The sequence below is a fragment of the Pseudophryne corroboree genome, chromosome 8, assembly GCF_028390025.1.
Source record: "Pseudophryne corroboree isolate aPseCor3 chromosome 8, aPseCor3.hap2, whole genome shotgun sequence".
Classification (NCBI taxonomy): Eukaryota; Metazoa; Chordata; class Amphibia; order Anura; family Myobatrachidae; genus Pseudophryne; species Pseudophryne corroboree.
This window is the reverse complement of record NC_086451.1, coordinates 457,518,142-457,531,927: the sequence shown is the minus strand read 5'-3', so window position 1 is coordinate 457,531,927 and position 13,786 is coordinate 457,518,142. Positions and strand designations below refer to the sequence as shown.

Below are 13,786 nucleotides of genomic sequence, written 5' to 3'. Positions count from 1 at the left end.
GAGAACCTGTGTTCCACTACATGTAGCAGCAGTGATCGGCTATACTTCCCAACTCTCCCACCACGATACAGACAAGATAGAACCCCCAAATTGTGACTGCCCAACCTGAATTAGCGCCGTTTGACCCAAGTGATTGAATTGATGACAGGATCTGTAATAAACTTACAATTTCCTAAGTAATAAACCTTGTATCTTATTATACACAAATCAGAATATGCCACTGTTATAGAAGACACATCTATTGTTTGTAGACCCTAAGTCCCGGCACAGCTGGAAACTGCGCACTTACACAGCGAGACCTTTCATCAAGCTTCAAAAGTGTTGATACTATAACGAACACGTACTTAACTTTATCTTCCGTTTATTATGATATTGTAATAGTATTCAGTGTAGTGACATGGAATAGCCACTAAAGGAACGTGGCTTCTTTTGTGTAGGGCGGAGGCGCATACATTGGTAATTCAAGGTACTGGTATATAAAGACATTTAAAATATATACTGGGGTGGTATCTATAATATACTGTATGCTTAACCTTCTGTGCAAATATTACACTACTATTTATTTTATTCCCATTGCTAACATCTTTGAGTTTACACACATGCAACCATTGTAATTTCGGAAACAATCCTATTAAATGAGATCTTACAATTGTCGCTCAGTTTGCAAAACACTCACAATCTTAAATGGTGCAATCTAATCCAATAGATTTGTTTAAAATAGGATTATTTGTCGGTTTGATCATTTCATTACCCTTAACTTGAAAATAATTTTCTATGTGAACAGGTGTCTGGTTTATCAACCATATTTAAAACAAAAAAAAAAACCATTATAATCATTATACTTGGTATTACAACTTATTCCAAAAACTCCTGTACTTAAAATAGGACTTCTGCCTAAAATCACCTGTTGAAAACTGAGAAATATACTGTAGCATAACTGCAATTTGTCAGCAAAGACGTAAGGAACAGATTTTTCTCAGCAGCATTTTGAACCATAGAAATAAATGGTGGATTACATAGTCTGTTTCCATTGTTTCAGATGCCGCTAAGGATAGTTAGTTACTTACACTTAATGTGTCAAATAGTCGAAATGCTGTGTTTCTGAGATTTCAACTGCCAATTTCAGCTTGAAGTCCTATTCTATTCCTCCGCATAATTAACTTAATTAGGCAATATCATTTTCACAGGTAGATTGTTCATGTAAATACAAATTGTTCAATAAACTCTTAGATGATCATTTTAAAGTCCATTTAAAAACCATTGCGTGCGTGTTAACATTGCCCGAGAGATACAGTTATATTGAATACAATACATATGTACACACATAAATACATAGGCGTAGACAGAGCACCGAGAAGTAACAGAAATATATGTACACCATAAACATCTGCAAGTAACTAATTCTGTAATATCCATTTAGCCCCCTGGACTTAAAGGGGAACTCTATCATCTAGGTGGGAACAACTTAGCCCAAAATACTGGTAATGACGGCACTTAGCAGACACAACACCGACCCTCATTCCGAGTTGATCGCTGGCTCGCTGTTTTTAGCAGCCGTGCAAGCGCATAGTCGCCGCCCACGGGGGAGTGTATTTTCGCTTAGCAGGAGTGTGAACGCCTGTGCAGCAGAGTGGCTGCAAACACATTTTGTGCAATACAAGACCAGCCCTGTAGTTACTTATTCTGTGCGATGATTGCTGCGACGAATGACACGGTAATGACGTCAGATACCCGCCCTGCAAACGCTCGGCCATACCTGTATTTTCCCAAACACTCCCAGAAAACGGTCAGTTGCCACCCAGAAACTCGCACTTCCAGTCAATCTCCTTGCGACCGCCAGTGCGACTGAAAGCGTCGCTAGAACCTGTGCAAAACCACGATGCTCTTTGTACCCGTACGCCGCGTGTGCGCATTGCGGTGCATACGCATGCGCAGTTTAGCCGTTTTTTTTAATGATCGCTTCGCAGCGAACAACGGCAGCTAGCGATCAACTCGGAATGAGGGCCACCGTTCCTTTCACCATGCACCCCCCCCCCATAGGGGTGCGCAGTGGCAGGAGCCATGTTGCTTTCCGCAGTTATCCAGGATGCAGGCAGCAGCAGATAACGGAATTGCCCCGTATATACAGAAACAGATGAGCTCAGGTCAGGGCAGTGGATATAACTGTAGCTGCCTCTGTACCTAAGTGTAATGAACCAAGAAGACGCCTGCACAGCAGAATAACAGGATTCTCCGATAGCGGTGTCTTGGTTGTAGAATGGTTACTGTGCTAGAGCTTTGTTAGTTAAACCCTTTGACCTAAATAATACAGACCTATCGCACCGTACAACAAAGCTCACCAAACACGCTACTATGCGACCATTTTCATACGGAGACATGGCGTTGTATTTTTGCCATCACTGATTCAGATATATATTCCGCAGTACAATAATGGCAGCTATGTAAGACAGCAAGCAGGAGCGGTCTCTTTTGGGTTCACGTGGACAGTCTGATGGAACAGATGAAAGCAGCAAGCATTTATTATCTCTATAATGTATGGTTCTCTAAGCAGCAATTCTGGTACATGTGTTCCTCATTATAGCAGCGCCAGTACAGGGTAGCATAGACATCTGTGTTAATACCTAAAGAGGATTGCTGCTTATGTCATTTAAAATAAAAAGGAAGGAAAATAAATAATCGGCAAAATATACATTTCTCATTGGCTGGATAAAAATACAGTAGGTTTTTATATTCATAAAATACATATTTCAGTCCCTTCCTCCCGATTCTGTTATATAGGATTATATTCACTTGGCCATGGAGGGTCTCAACTGTAGGGTCCCTTCTGCCCAGGAGCCGGGGTATTGTCTCATCTTCTTCCAGAGGCTCAGTTCCTCTCCTGTGGAGTCCATCCAGTCCACTGGTTGTCCATTAAAAAAGCCTAGGAAATAGACAGCAATATAAATATGGACACAGGGAGTAATATTTAATATCAATACATTATATACGCAGCGAGTGACACTCAAACACAGCTTCCTTCTTAATATCTTAACTTATAATATTCAAATATATAGTATCATTACAGCAGCAATTCGTTTGAAATACTTTTCAACTGTTAATGCAGTAAATTGCCCAAGGGCAGAAGTGGAGGCTGGACAGCAATCCGTCCTATGGGAGTCTTATATGGTCTTTTTCATGTTGTTTGGTTGGGCAGGAAATACTGATGTCATCTGATCCATGGTGAAACTACACCTTCTTAAAAATAATCCTGGTCTCTCTGACCTACAATTATCTATGGAGGAGAGGTATCAAAGCTTGGAGACAGGTAAAGTCCAATTAATCAGCTCCAAACTGCCATTGTCAAACAGAGTCTGTACAATGACATTTAGGAACTGATTCGTTGGTACTTTATCTCTCCAAACGTTGATACATCTCCCCCTGAGATTCCAAATGTATATATTTATTTTAGATTTGCTATTTAATTGTATCCCTCCCCAAATGTAACATTTCCTATTTATAAAACAAGTACTGATTTTTGTAGAAGTGGTTTTGCTCACCAGTCCCTGGGCCGAGTCTCACCCCTCCCAGGAAATCATTGCTGGACAGTGGTTCTCGGTCCCAAACAGTCAGCTCCAGACACATGTTTTGCAGATCTTCGGGCTTAATTCCATTGTAAACGAAAGTGTGATTATAGTGTGGATTCAGGGACTTCTTCATCACTGGTGTCTTCCGTTTGGTATTTCTGCCCTTTATTGGTAACAAGTAACTGTGGGAAATAAAATCGCAACAGATCTATTTATAAATGCTCGACAAACTTTTTGAATAAGAGAAAATGCTAAATAATAGATTTTCAAAAAGAATATCAGAGTTTACGAGCTTCAGAAACTTTGAAGGGGTTTTCTCCTTAATTTAACTCTCCACTTCTACTTAATTTATGGGCGGGTGCAGATCAGACAAGAGAGCTAACGACAATTTCTGGTACTGGTTGTTGTTACTACATAAGATGGAGTGTTTTAATAATTGTGCACATTTCATCCTCTACTGATGGCCTGGACTTCCAGTATCACCTCTCCATTAAAATGAGAATATTTAGTAAAATAATAAGAATTTACTTACCGATAATTCTATTTCTCATAGTCCGTAGTGGATGCTGGGGACTCCGTCAGGACCATGGGGAATAGCGGGCTCCGCAGGAGACAGACAGGGCACATCTAAAAAAGCTTTTAGGTCACATGGTGCGTACTGGCTCCTCCCCCTATGACCCTCCTCCAAGCCTCAGTTAGGTACTGTGCCCGGACGAGCGTACACAATAAGGAAGGATCTTGAATCCCGGGTAAGACTCATACCAGCCACACCAATCACACCGTACAACTTGTGATCTGAACCCAGTTAACAGTATGATAACAAAACGAAGTAGCCTCTGAAAAGATGGCTCACAACAACAGTAATAACCCGATTTTGTAACAATAACTATGTACAAGCATTGCAGACAATCCGCACTTGGGATGGGCGCCCAGCATCCACTACGGACTATGAGAAATAGAATTATCGGTAAGTAAATTCTTATTTTCTCTAACGTCCTAGTGGATGCTGGGGACTCCGTCAGGACCATGGGGATTATACCAAAGCTCCCAAACGGGCGGGAGAGTGCGGATGACTCTGCAGCACCGAATGAGAAAACTCCAGGTCCTCTGTAGCCAGAGTATCAAATTTGTAAAATTTTACAAACGTGTTCTCCCCTGACCACGTAGCTGCTCGGCAAAGTTGTAATGCCGAGACCCCTCGGGCAGCCGCCCAAGATGAGCCCACCTTCCTTGTGGAGTGGGCCTTTACAGATTTAGGCTGTGGCACGCCTGCCACAGAATGTGCAAGTTGGATTGTGCTACAGATCCAACGTGCAATCGTCTGTTTAGACGCAGGAGCACCCATCTTGTTGGGTGCATACAATGTAAACAACGAGTCAGTTTTTCTGACTCCAGCTGTCCTTGAAATATATATTTTTAATGCTCTGACAACGTCCAGTAACTTGGAGTCCTCCAAGTCGCTAGTAGCCGCAGGCACCACAATAGGCTGGTTTAAGTGAAATGCCGAAACCACCTTAGGGAGAAATTGAGGACGTGTCCTCAATTCTGCCCTGTCCGAATGGAATATCAGATATGGGCTCTTGTATGACAAAGCTGCCAACTCTGAAACTCTCCTGGCAGAAGCCAGGGCCAACAGCATGGTTACCTTCCATGTAAGGTATTTTAATTCTACCGATTTTAACGGCTCAAACCAATGAGATTTGAGAAAATTTAGAACCACGTTCAAATCCCACGGTGCCACTGGAGGCACTATTGGGGGTTGTATATGTAGTACACCTTTGACAAAAGTTTGTACTTCAGGCACTGACGCCAATTCCTTCTGGAAGAAAATTGATAAGGCCGAAATTTGAACTTTAATGGACCCCAATTTTAGGCCCATAGACAATCCTGCTTGCAGGAAATGTAAGAATCGACCCAATTGAAATTCTTCCGTTGGAGCCTTCTTGGCCTCACACCACGCAACATATTTTCGCCAAATGCGGTGATAATGTTGTACAGTCACTTCCTTTCTAGCCTTAATCAAGGTAGGAATAACTTCCTCTGGAATGCCCTTTTCTTTTAGAATCCGGCGTTCAACCGCCATGCCGTCAAACGCAGACGCGGTAAGTCTTGGAACATACAAGGTCCCTGCTGAAGCAGATCCCTTCTTAGAGGTAGAGGCCACGGATCCTCCGTGAGCATCTCTTGAAGTTCCGGATACCAAGTTCTCCTTGGCCAGTCCGGAGCCACCAGTATCGTTCTTACTCCTCTTTTCCGTATAATTCTCAGTACCTTTGGTATGAGAGGCAGAGGAGGGAACACATACACTGACTGGTACACCCACGGTGTTACCAGAGCGTCCACAGCTATTGCCTGAGGGTCTCTTGACCTGGCGCAATACCTGTCCAATTTTTTGTTGAGGCGAGACGCCATCATGTCTACCTTTGGTTTTTCCCAACGGTTCACAATCATGTGGAAAACTTCTGGATGAAGTCCCCACTCTCCCGGGTGAAGGTCGTGTCTGCTGAGGAAATCTGCTTCCCAGTTGTCCACTCCCGGGATGAACACTGCTGACAGTGCTATGACATGATTCTCCGCCCAGCGCAGAATCCTTGCAGCTTCTGCCATTGCACTCCTGCTTCTCGTGCCGCCTTGTCGGTTTACGTGGGCGACTGCCGTGATGTTGTCGGACTGGATCAACACCGGCTGACCCTGAAGCAGCGGTTTTGCCAGACTTAGAGCATTGTAGATCGCTCTTAGCTCCAGTATATTTATGTGAAGAGACGTCTCCAGGTTTGACCACACGCCCTGGAAGTTTCTTCCCTTTGTGACTGCTCCCCAACCTCGTAGGCTGGCATCCGTAGTCACCAGGACCCAGTCCTGTATGCCGAATCTGCGGCCCACTAACAGATGGGCAGTCTGCAGCCACCACAGGAGAGACAACCTTGTTCTCGGTGACAGTGCTATCCGCTGATGCATGTGCAGATGCGATCCGGACCATTTGTCCAGCAGATCCCACTGAAATGTCCGTGCATGGAATCTGCCGAATGGAATCGCTTCGTACGAAGCCACCATCTTTCCCAGGACTCTTGTGCATTGATGTACTGACACCGTTCCTGGTTTTAGGAGGTTCCTGACAAGTTCGGATAACTCCCTTGCTTTCTCCTCCGGGAGAAACACCTTTTTCTGAACCGTGTCCAGAATCATTCCCAGGAACAGCAGACGAGTTGTCGGGGTCAATTGAGATTTTGGAAGATTCAGAATCCACCCGTGTTGCTGAAGCACTACCTGGGTTAGTGCTACACCGACTTCCAGCTGTTCTCTGGACTTTGCCCTTATCAGGAGATCGTCCAAGTAAGGGATAATTAATACGCCTTTTCTTCGTAGAAGAACCATCATTTCGGTCATTACCTTGGTAAAGACCCGAGGGGCCGTGGACAAACCAAACGGCAGCGTTTGAAACTGATAATGACAGTCTTGTATCACGAACCTGAGATACCCTTGGTGTGAGTGGTAAATTGGGACATGCAGATAAGCATCCTTTATGTCCAGGGACACCATGAAGTCCCCTTCTTCCAGATTCGCTATCACTGCTCTGAGTGACTCCATCTTGAACTTTATTGATTTATGGAATCATATTTATGAATATTAATATTTAATATATCATATATGGTATTTAATATATGGATATATTTCAATTAATATGCATTTATCATATATATCTGCAAATATATTATGTCAGGCTTACAAACTAATTGGCTGATACATATATGCAGTCCTTATACATATGACTTATGAAGTTATTAAGTTAAGATTCCTTAAAGAGAGTTCAAGCTTGAATATTACCGCTCTTTTTATATGATTCTTTATTTACAGGCAGATCAAATCGTACAGAATAAGATATACACAGTAGTGATATATATACTAATTATAATTATATATGCTTCCTTCGTTACATAACATAAAACAACATGACATAAGTTTCACAAACAGTTTCAATTGCTAACATAAAATGTATACTTGCAAGTTAAAGATTGCCATCCCAAGAATCATTCCTTCTGCATGTTCTCCATGACTTCTCCTCCTGACTGACTTCCTTCCTTCTCCTTCTTCTTCTCCCTCTCCCTCTTCCTTCTAACTCCTAACTACAAGTCTGGTCCTTTTATCTCATATTTTACCAATTCAAACTATCATATTCTCATAGTTTCCAATGGAATAGGTAATTATAGGTTTGTCAGATTCCAAGGTGTAATAAAACAAACATTGAACTGGGCTGTCGTGTCCTGTTCACGGAGGCATGGTGTCATAAAAGTGTGGTGTCCACACTGCCTTAAGCAAGTATAGTATTGTAAAATCTGGAATGTCTTTTCATCCAAAGTTCTGTTGTATTGACAAGTTTTCCTGGGGTCGGTTACACAATGTTTTATCAATGGATGTGATCTCTTTTCATAGTAGTTAATTTATACTCCCTAGCTTTTAACCTTCACTGGACAATAGACAAACCAGTAGATTCTGATCTACTGTAAGCACACCTGTGAATTCCAATGACCAACAGAGCTCTGTCACATACCTATTATCATTTATGGCCTAATACCTTTTCTCTACAATGACTCTTGATCTTACTGTAACCTCTCTGGCCTTATTTATGACTAGAGCAGAATAAACCTGTTCCCTACACTATTTTTTACCATCTTGCTGTAAAACACAAATATACAGTATATCTATATAAACACATACACAAACCTAATCTCTTAAATCAGCTAAACATTACCTCATACATTCAAACTTATTTCATATCTATTCCTTACTATATATATCCAGTATACTGTCCACTATGGTAACATCGCCTATTTATAATGAATTATATTTTGATTCAGACAATATCCATTGCCCTAATATTATACTAAGTGCAGACAATTACCTATAAGGCAACAGTCGCCCCCTTGTGGCCATGAGAAATTCTTTTGATTGGCCACACCTTAAACTAGCGTAATTGCTTCCAAATACATTTCAAAATATTCCTTCAAACATAACTTTCGTTGTAACCATAATATATACCATAAGTGTAATAATAATAACCATTATGATTTTAAAAATCTCTAAAAATTCTTAGCTTACCTAACCTTATTCTACTTTTAACTAAAGCAGACAAAACTGAGGTTTTTATTCAGTATTCATGAGGAAAACTAATTTCTACAGACATTTGGAATACCATAGCCCAATTGTAGACCTTTTTTCTGTATCTGGATCAGTACGTTTGGACATTTTTGCTGTTCTTGTATGTAGCAATTTTACTGGGATAAGACTGTCATCTGCGTGGTTTGCTTGCAATTGGAGATGCCTTGCGTTTGCATTATGGCCTTGCGTTTGCAACATTTGCACCATTACTAGAAGTAGAATTCTTCGTAGCAGCTGCTCCTTTGCTTGCCATTTCGCTGTTTGAGGCAGAGGGCTGTGTACGTCGAGTGCTGTGTCTTGAACATTCAGTACTTGTGACGACCCTCAGTAATAGTAATAGTCTTTATACAGTCTTTAGCAGTTCTGTTTCCTTTGCGTTTATCCAATGCCGCAGTTGTGACCAGTGTCCATATTGCTTTTGCACAAACAGGTTGTGATTTTGAATAGAACAGGCATATATGAAACAGTCTTTTTTTTTTTTTCTTTCTTTCTTTCTTTCCTTGCTTGTTAATAGTAGGTCTTAATTGTCTTCGGGCAATAGTACCACAAATGGCTGTGAGTAGTACACCTACTCTGTTCTGTATTTCCTCACTGAATAAATTACCATGCAGTCTTAAATCTCCTTATTCTACCTTGTACCTATTTATACATCTCAATCTTACATAAACTTATACCAGTTTAACCCATATAAAGGCGTTTTCTATCCTACCTATATTTTGACTAATAATTATTTAAAATGCTTTTGATGTGTATATAGTAACATCCTATCAATACAATAAATGAATATAATTTTGCTTCAAACAGATATTAAATATCATTTAGGAATGGCTTTAAATATATCTAATTCCATCCAATATTATTTTATATGCAGCCATGTGCATATACAGTGACCCTGTTATGCTACAAATAATTATCTTAGACTTGTGACAGTCTTTATTAAGAGAATTATTCATCCCACTTAATAATCTCGGCCCAATTTGTTATAACGTGGTATACCATCCTGTATTAGATATTTAATTACTTTTGAAGCTTTTACGAAGGAAGCATAGGTAGTATCTATTGTGTAATATATAAAAAAAACATAAAATATTTACAAGGTATATATGCAATGATATAAAATATATCTCAGACAAATGTTTACATATATGTGATTAAGGTATATGAAGGGATGAGACAGTTCTGTATAATCACAGTGATGAGATGTGCTGTACACTGTTGTGGGAGTGTACATGTAGTTTGAAAGACAAGTAATGATTACTTGTGATGAAAGGGTTAATGAAAACCTTCCCCTTTCTTGTGAAACTGGAAAACTCCTTGAGGATTTGTCCATATATCAGTCTTTAGGGATGCTATGTAGATTTTGCTGGATAGCAGCGATGAAAGGGTTAATGAAGACCTTTTCCCTTGTAAATTGGAGTCTTTTTGGAGTCTTGCACCATTCTGTATACAGGTTGCCAGGATTACTATGAATCAAACAAAAATACATACAATGACTATCACAGATATTTATACAGTGATTTAACATAGCTTGCTATGCATTCTGTCCTATCTGCTGCATGTTATCAGGTACAGAATTTACAAATGTGTCTTTTAACGATTGAATAACAAACAAACAATTGTTTCTGGCCTGTGCCAATCTTTCCTGTCACATTGTGTGTCAATGACAGCACAATTGTCGCTGCAGATATGATGCAGGTTTAATTTGGAAACTGTGGCTGTTTGAACATCAAAGCAAACAATGGCTTCATTGGATCTAACAAGTAAAGGAATGATACTACCGTATTCACTTGTGACCATACTCCCTTGTGATGCAGCCTGGTCCCAGACTGTCTTTAACCATAGCGTTTGCTGCTTGGTGTGGCTCCTTAGTTTGGAAGAATCTTGGAGCTTCTGAAAAAACCTACTTTTGTGGGGAGAGAAACTTGTTAAACTTTGCCAAATATGTATTGCAGGTCCCAGGGCTTTCTGTCTTTCCACACCTGTAATAAAATGGTTATGGCACCAGGGCATAAAAACATTTTCATCCTGGTGATCCTTTTTGTCATTGTTAATTGGTGTGTGGTTTGCAGAATGACACTCTGCATGTGGTCTCTCTGAGAGCATGCAAACATTTGCACCATCACTAGAAGTCTCTGAGTGCTCTGTGGGGGTTACATAAGTTTGGGAACTTTGTTTGTAAACATGCATTCCTGAATTAATTTCATGGATTTTCCCTTTAAACATGTTTCCAGGTGAATACATTTCAAGGTTTGCAACTCTGGTTGCCATGGGAGTTTTCACCATGGGGAACTTCCCCACCCCTGTGTGCACTGTACTGCTGCTATCAGTGTTTAAATCTGCTGACAATTCACCTTTGCCTAAGGGCATAACAAATTCTTCATTTACATTGGGAACTCTGAGAGTGTATTCAGCAGAATACTCATAATCTGAGTTACAATGATCTTCCCCCTTACTAGACACAGTATAGGGGACATCTCCTATTGCTGCTACCTCCTTTACATTAATGTGCTGTCTGATGATAGACACATCCGGCACATTGCTACTTTCTTCCTTTACCACAGAGGCTGTTCTGCTGGTGGTCTGTGTGACCATAGCAGACTCCATGCGCTGCACATTGATGCAGTCCTGCAACATGTAACTTTCCTTAATTTTAGGATCTTGACTGATTAAGTCATTTCTGACTCCTGTAGACTCTGTGTACAGAGTTTCACATACCTCAACACTATTCCTGTTTGGTGTTTCTATCTCAGCTTGCTTGCTGGATGTTATCTCTTCATCAGAGATCTTGACAATTTGATTACAAACTGTCAGGCTTTTCGCTTCTGCCCCAAACTTTTTCTGTTTATTTTTCTGTTTAAGGGACTTAAATAACGAATGCATTTTTGCATTAATGGTCAGGCACGCCTTACGAAGACGTGAACCTGATTCTTCTTTACATTTCTGTTTGGCTTCTAGAGCCGCAGTTCTGCGCATTTTTCTAAATGCTACAGAAAACTTTTGCATTTTTAACATTTCAATGCTAAATTTATATATTCTTTGTTTTTAGTACTGAAGGTATCCTCTCCTTAAGATTGACCGGTGTCTTAAGGTTAAACTCTAATACCTGGTACATTTATACATTTATTTGGAAATACTCTTTTCCACTGTGCACATTTTCTATTCTAGGCCTTTAAATTCTTTATTCTCATTTGTAACCTATTCCACTGTGATCTTGTATTTTGCCAGCAGGCTTATAGCCTTTGGTGCTGCTTCCTAATAGATATTATGTTAGTTAAAATAACGTATATTGCACTAACACATTTATCCTAGGTTATACAGAATACAAAATTGACATTACACAATGGTAATAAATTTTCATAGATACATCCCCACCGTGATTCTGCAGATTTGGTAGCCAGCTTATAGCATTTGCTACTCCTCATAAATATTATAAATCAGATAATCAGATTCAGTAATAACAAGTCCAATTCGTGGTCGCCAATATTGATTTATGGAATCATATTTATGAATATTAATATTTAATATATCATATATGGTATTTAATATATGGATATATTTCAATTAATATGCATTTATCATATATATCTGCAAATATATTATGTCAGGCTTACAAACTAATTGGCTGATACATATATGCAGTCCTTATACATATGACTTATGAAGTTATTAAGTTAAGATTCCTTAAAGAGAGTTCAAGCTTGAATATTACCGCTCTTTTTATATGATTCTTTATTTACAGGCAGATCAAATCGTACAGAATAAGATATACACAGTAGTGATATATATACTAATTATAATTATATATGCTTCCTTCGTTACATAACATAAAACAACATGACATAAGTTTCACAAACAGTTTCAATTGCTAACATAAAATGTATACTTGCAAGTTAAAGATTGCCATCCCAAGAATCATTCCTTCTGCATGTTCTCCATGACTTCTCCTCCTGACTGACTTCCTTCCTTCTTCTTCTTCTCCCTCTCCCTCTTCCTTCTAACTCCTAACTACAAGTCTGGTCCTTTTATCTCATATTTTACCAATTCAAACTATCATATTCTCATAGTTTCCAATGGAATAGGTAATTATAGGTTTGTCAGATTCCAAGGTGTAATAAAACAAACATTGAACTGGGCTGTCGTGTCCTGTTCACGGAGGCATGGTGTCATAAAAGTGTGGTGTCCACACTGCCTTAAGCAAGTATAGTATTGTAAAATCTGGAATGTCTTTTCATCCAAAGTTCTGTTGTATTGACAAGTTTTCCTGGGGTCGGTTACACAATGTTTTATCAATGGATGTGATCTCTTTTCATAGTAGTTAATTTATACTCCCTAGCTTTTAACCTTCACTGGACAATAGACAAACCAGTAGATTCTGATCTACTGTAAGCACACCTGTGAATTCCAATGACCAACAGAGCTCTGTCACATACCTATTATCATTTATGGCCTAATACCTTTTCTCTACAATGACTCTTGATCTTACTGTAACCTCTCTGGCCTTATTTATGACTAGAGCAGAATAAACCTGTTCCCTACACTATTTTTTACCATCTTGCTGTAAAACACAAATATACAGTATATCTATATAAACACATACACAAACCTAATCTCTTAAATCAGCTAAACATTACCTCATACATTCAAACTTATTTCATATCTATTCCTTACTATATATATCCAGTATACTGTCCACTATGGTAACATCGCCTATTTATAATGAATTATATTTTGATTCAGACAATATCCATTGCCCTAATATTATACTAAGTGCAGACAATTACCTATAAGGCAACAACTTGAATTTCTGTATGTACAGGTTCAAGGATTTCAGATTTAGAATAGGTCTTACCGAACCGTCCGGCTTCGGTACCACAAATAGTGTGGAATAATACCCCTTTCCCTGTTGTAGGAGGGGTACCTTGACTATCACCTGCTGAGAATACAGCTTGTGAATGGCTTCCAAAACCGACGTCCTTTCTGAGGGAGACGTTGGTAAAGCAGACTTTAGGAACCGGCGAGGGGGAAACCTTTCGAACTCCAGCATGTAACCCTGAGATATTATCTGC

The 13,786-nt window shown here is 39.7% G+C and overlaps 1 protein-coding gene across 2 annotated transcripts in view; it reads right to left on the bottom strand.

Moving 5' to 3' along the window:
- Positions 1–344: 344 nt before the first annotated feature.
- Positions 345–13,786, bottom strand: part of SYTL4 (synaptotagmin like 4) — a 115,349-nt gene continuing 101,907 nt past the window's right edge. For both annotated transcript variants that reach the window (XM_063938346.1, XM_063938347.1), the window contains exons 16-17: positions 3,537–3,745; positions 345–2,920 (exon numbers count right to left, since the gene is read on the bottom strand). In XM_063938346.1, the coding sequence (XP_063794416.1) occupies positions 2,787–2,920; positions 3,537–3,745 (343 nt within the window). In that variant the 3' untranslated portion in view covers positions 345–2,786. The remainder of the gene's footprint in view (positions 2,921–3,536; positions 3,746–13,786) is intronic.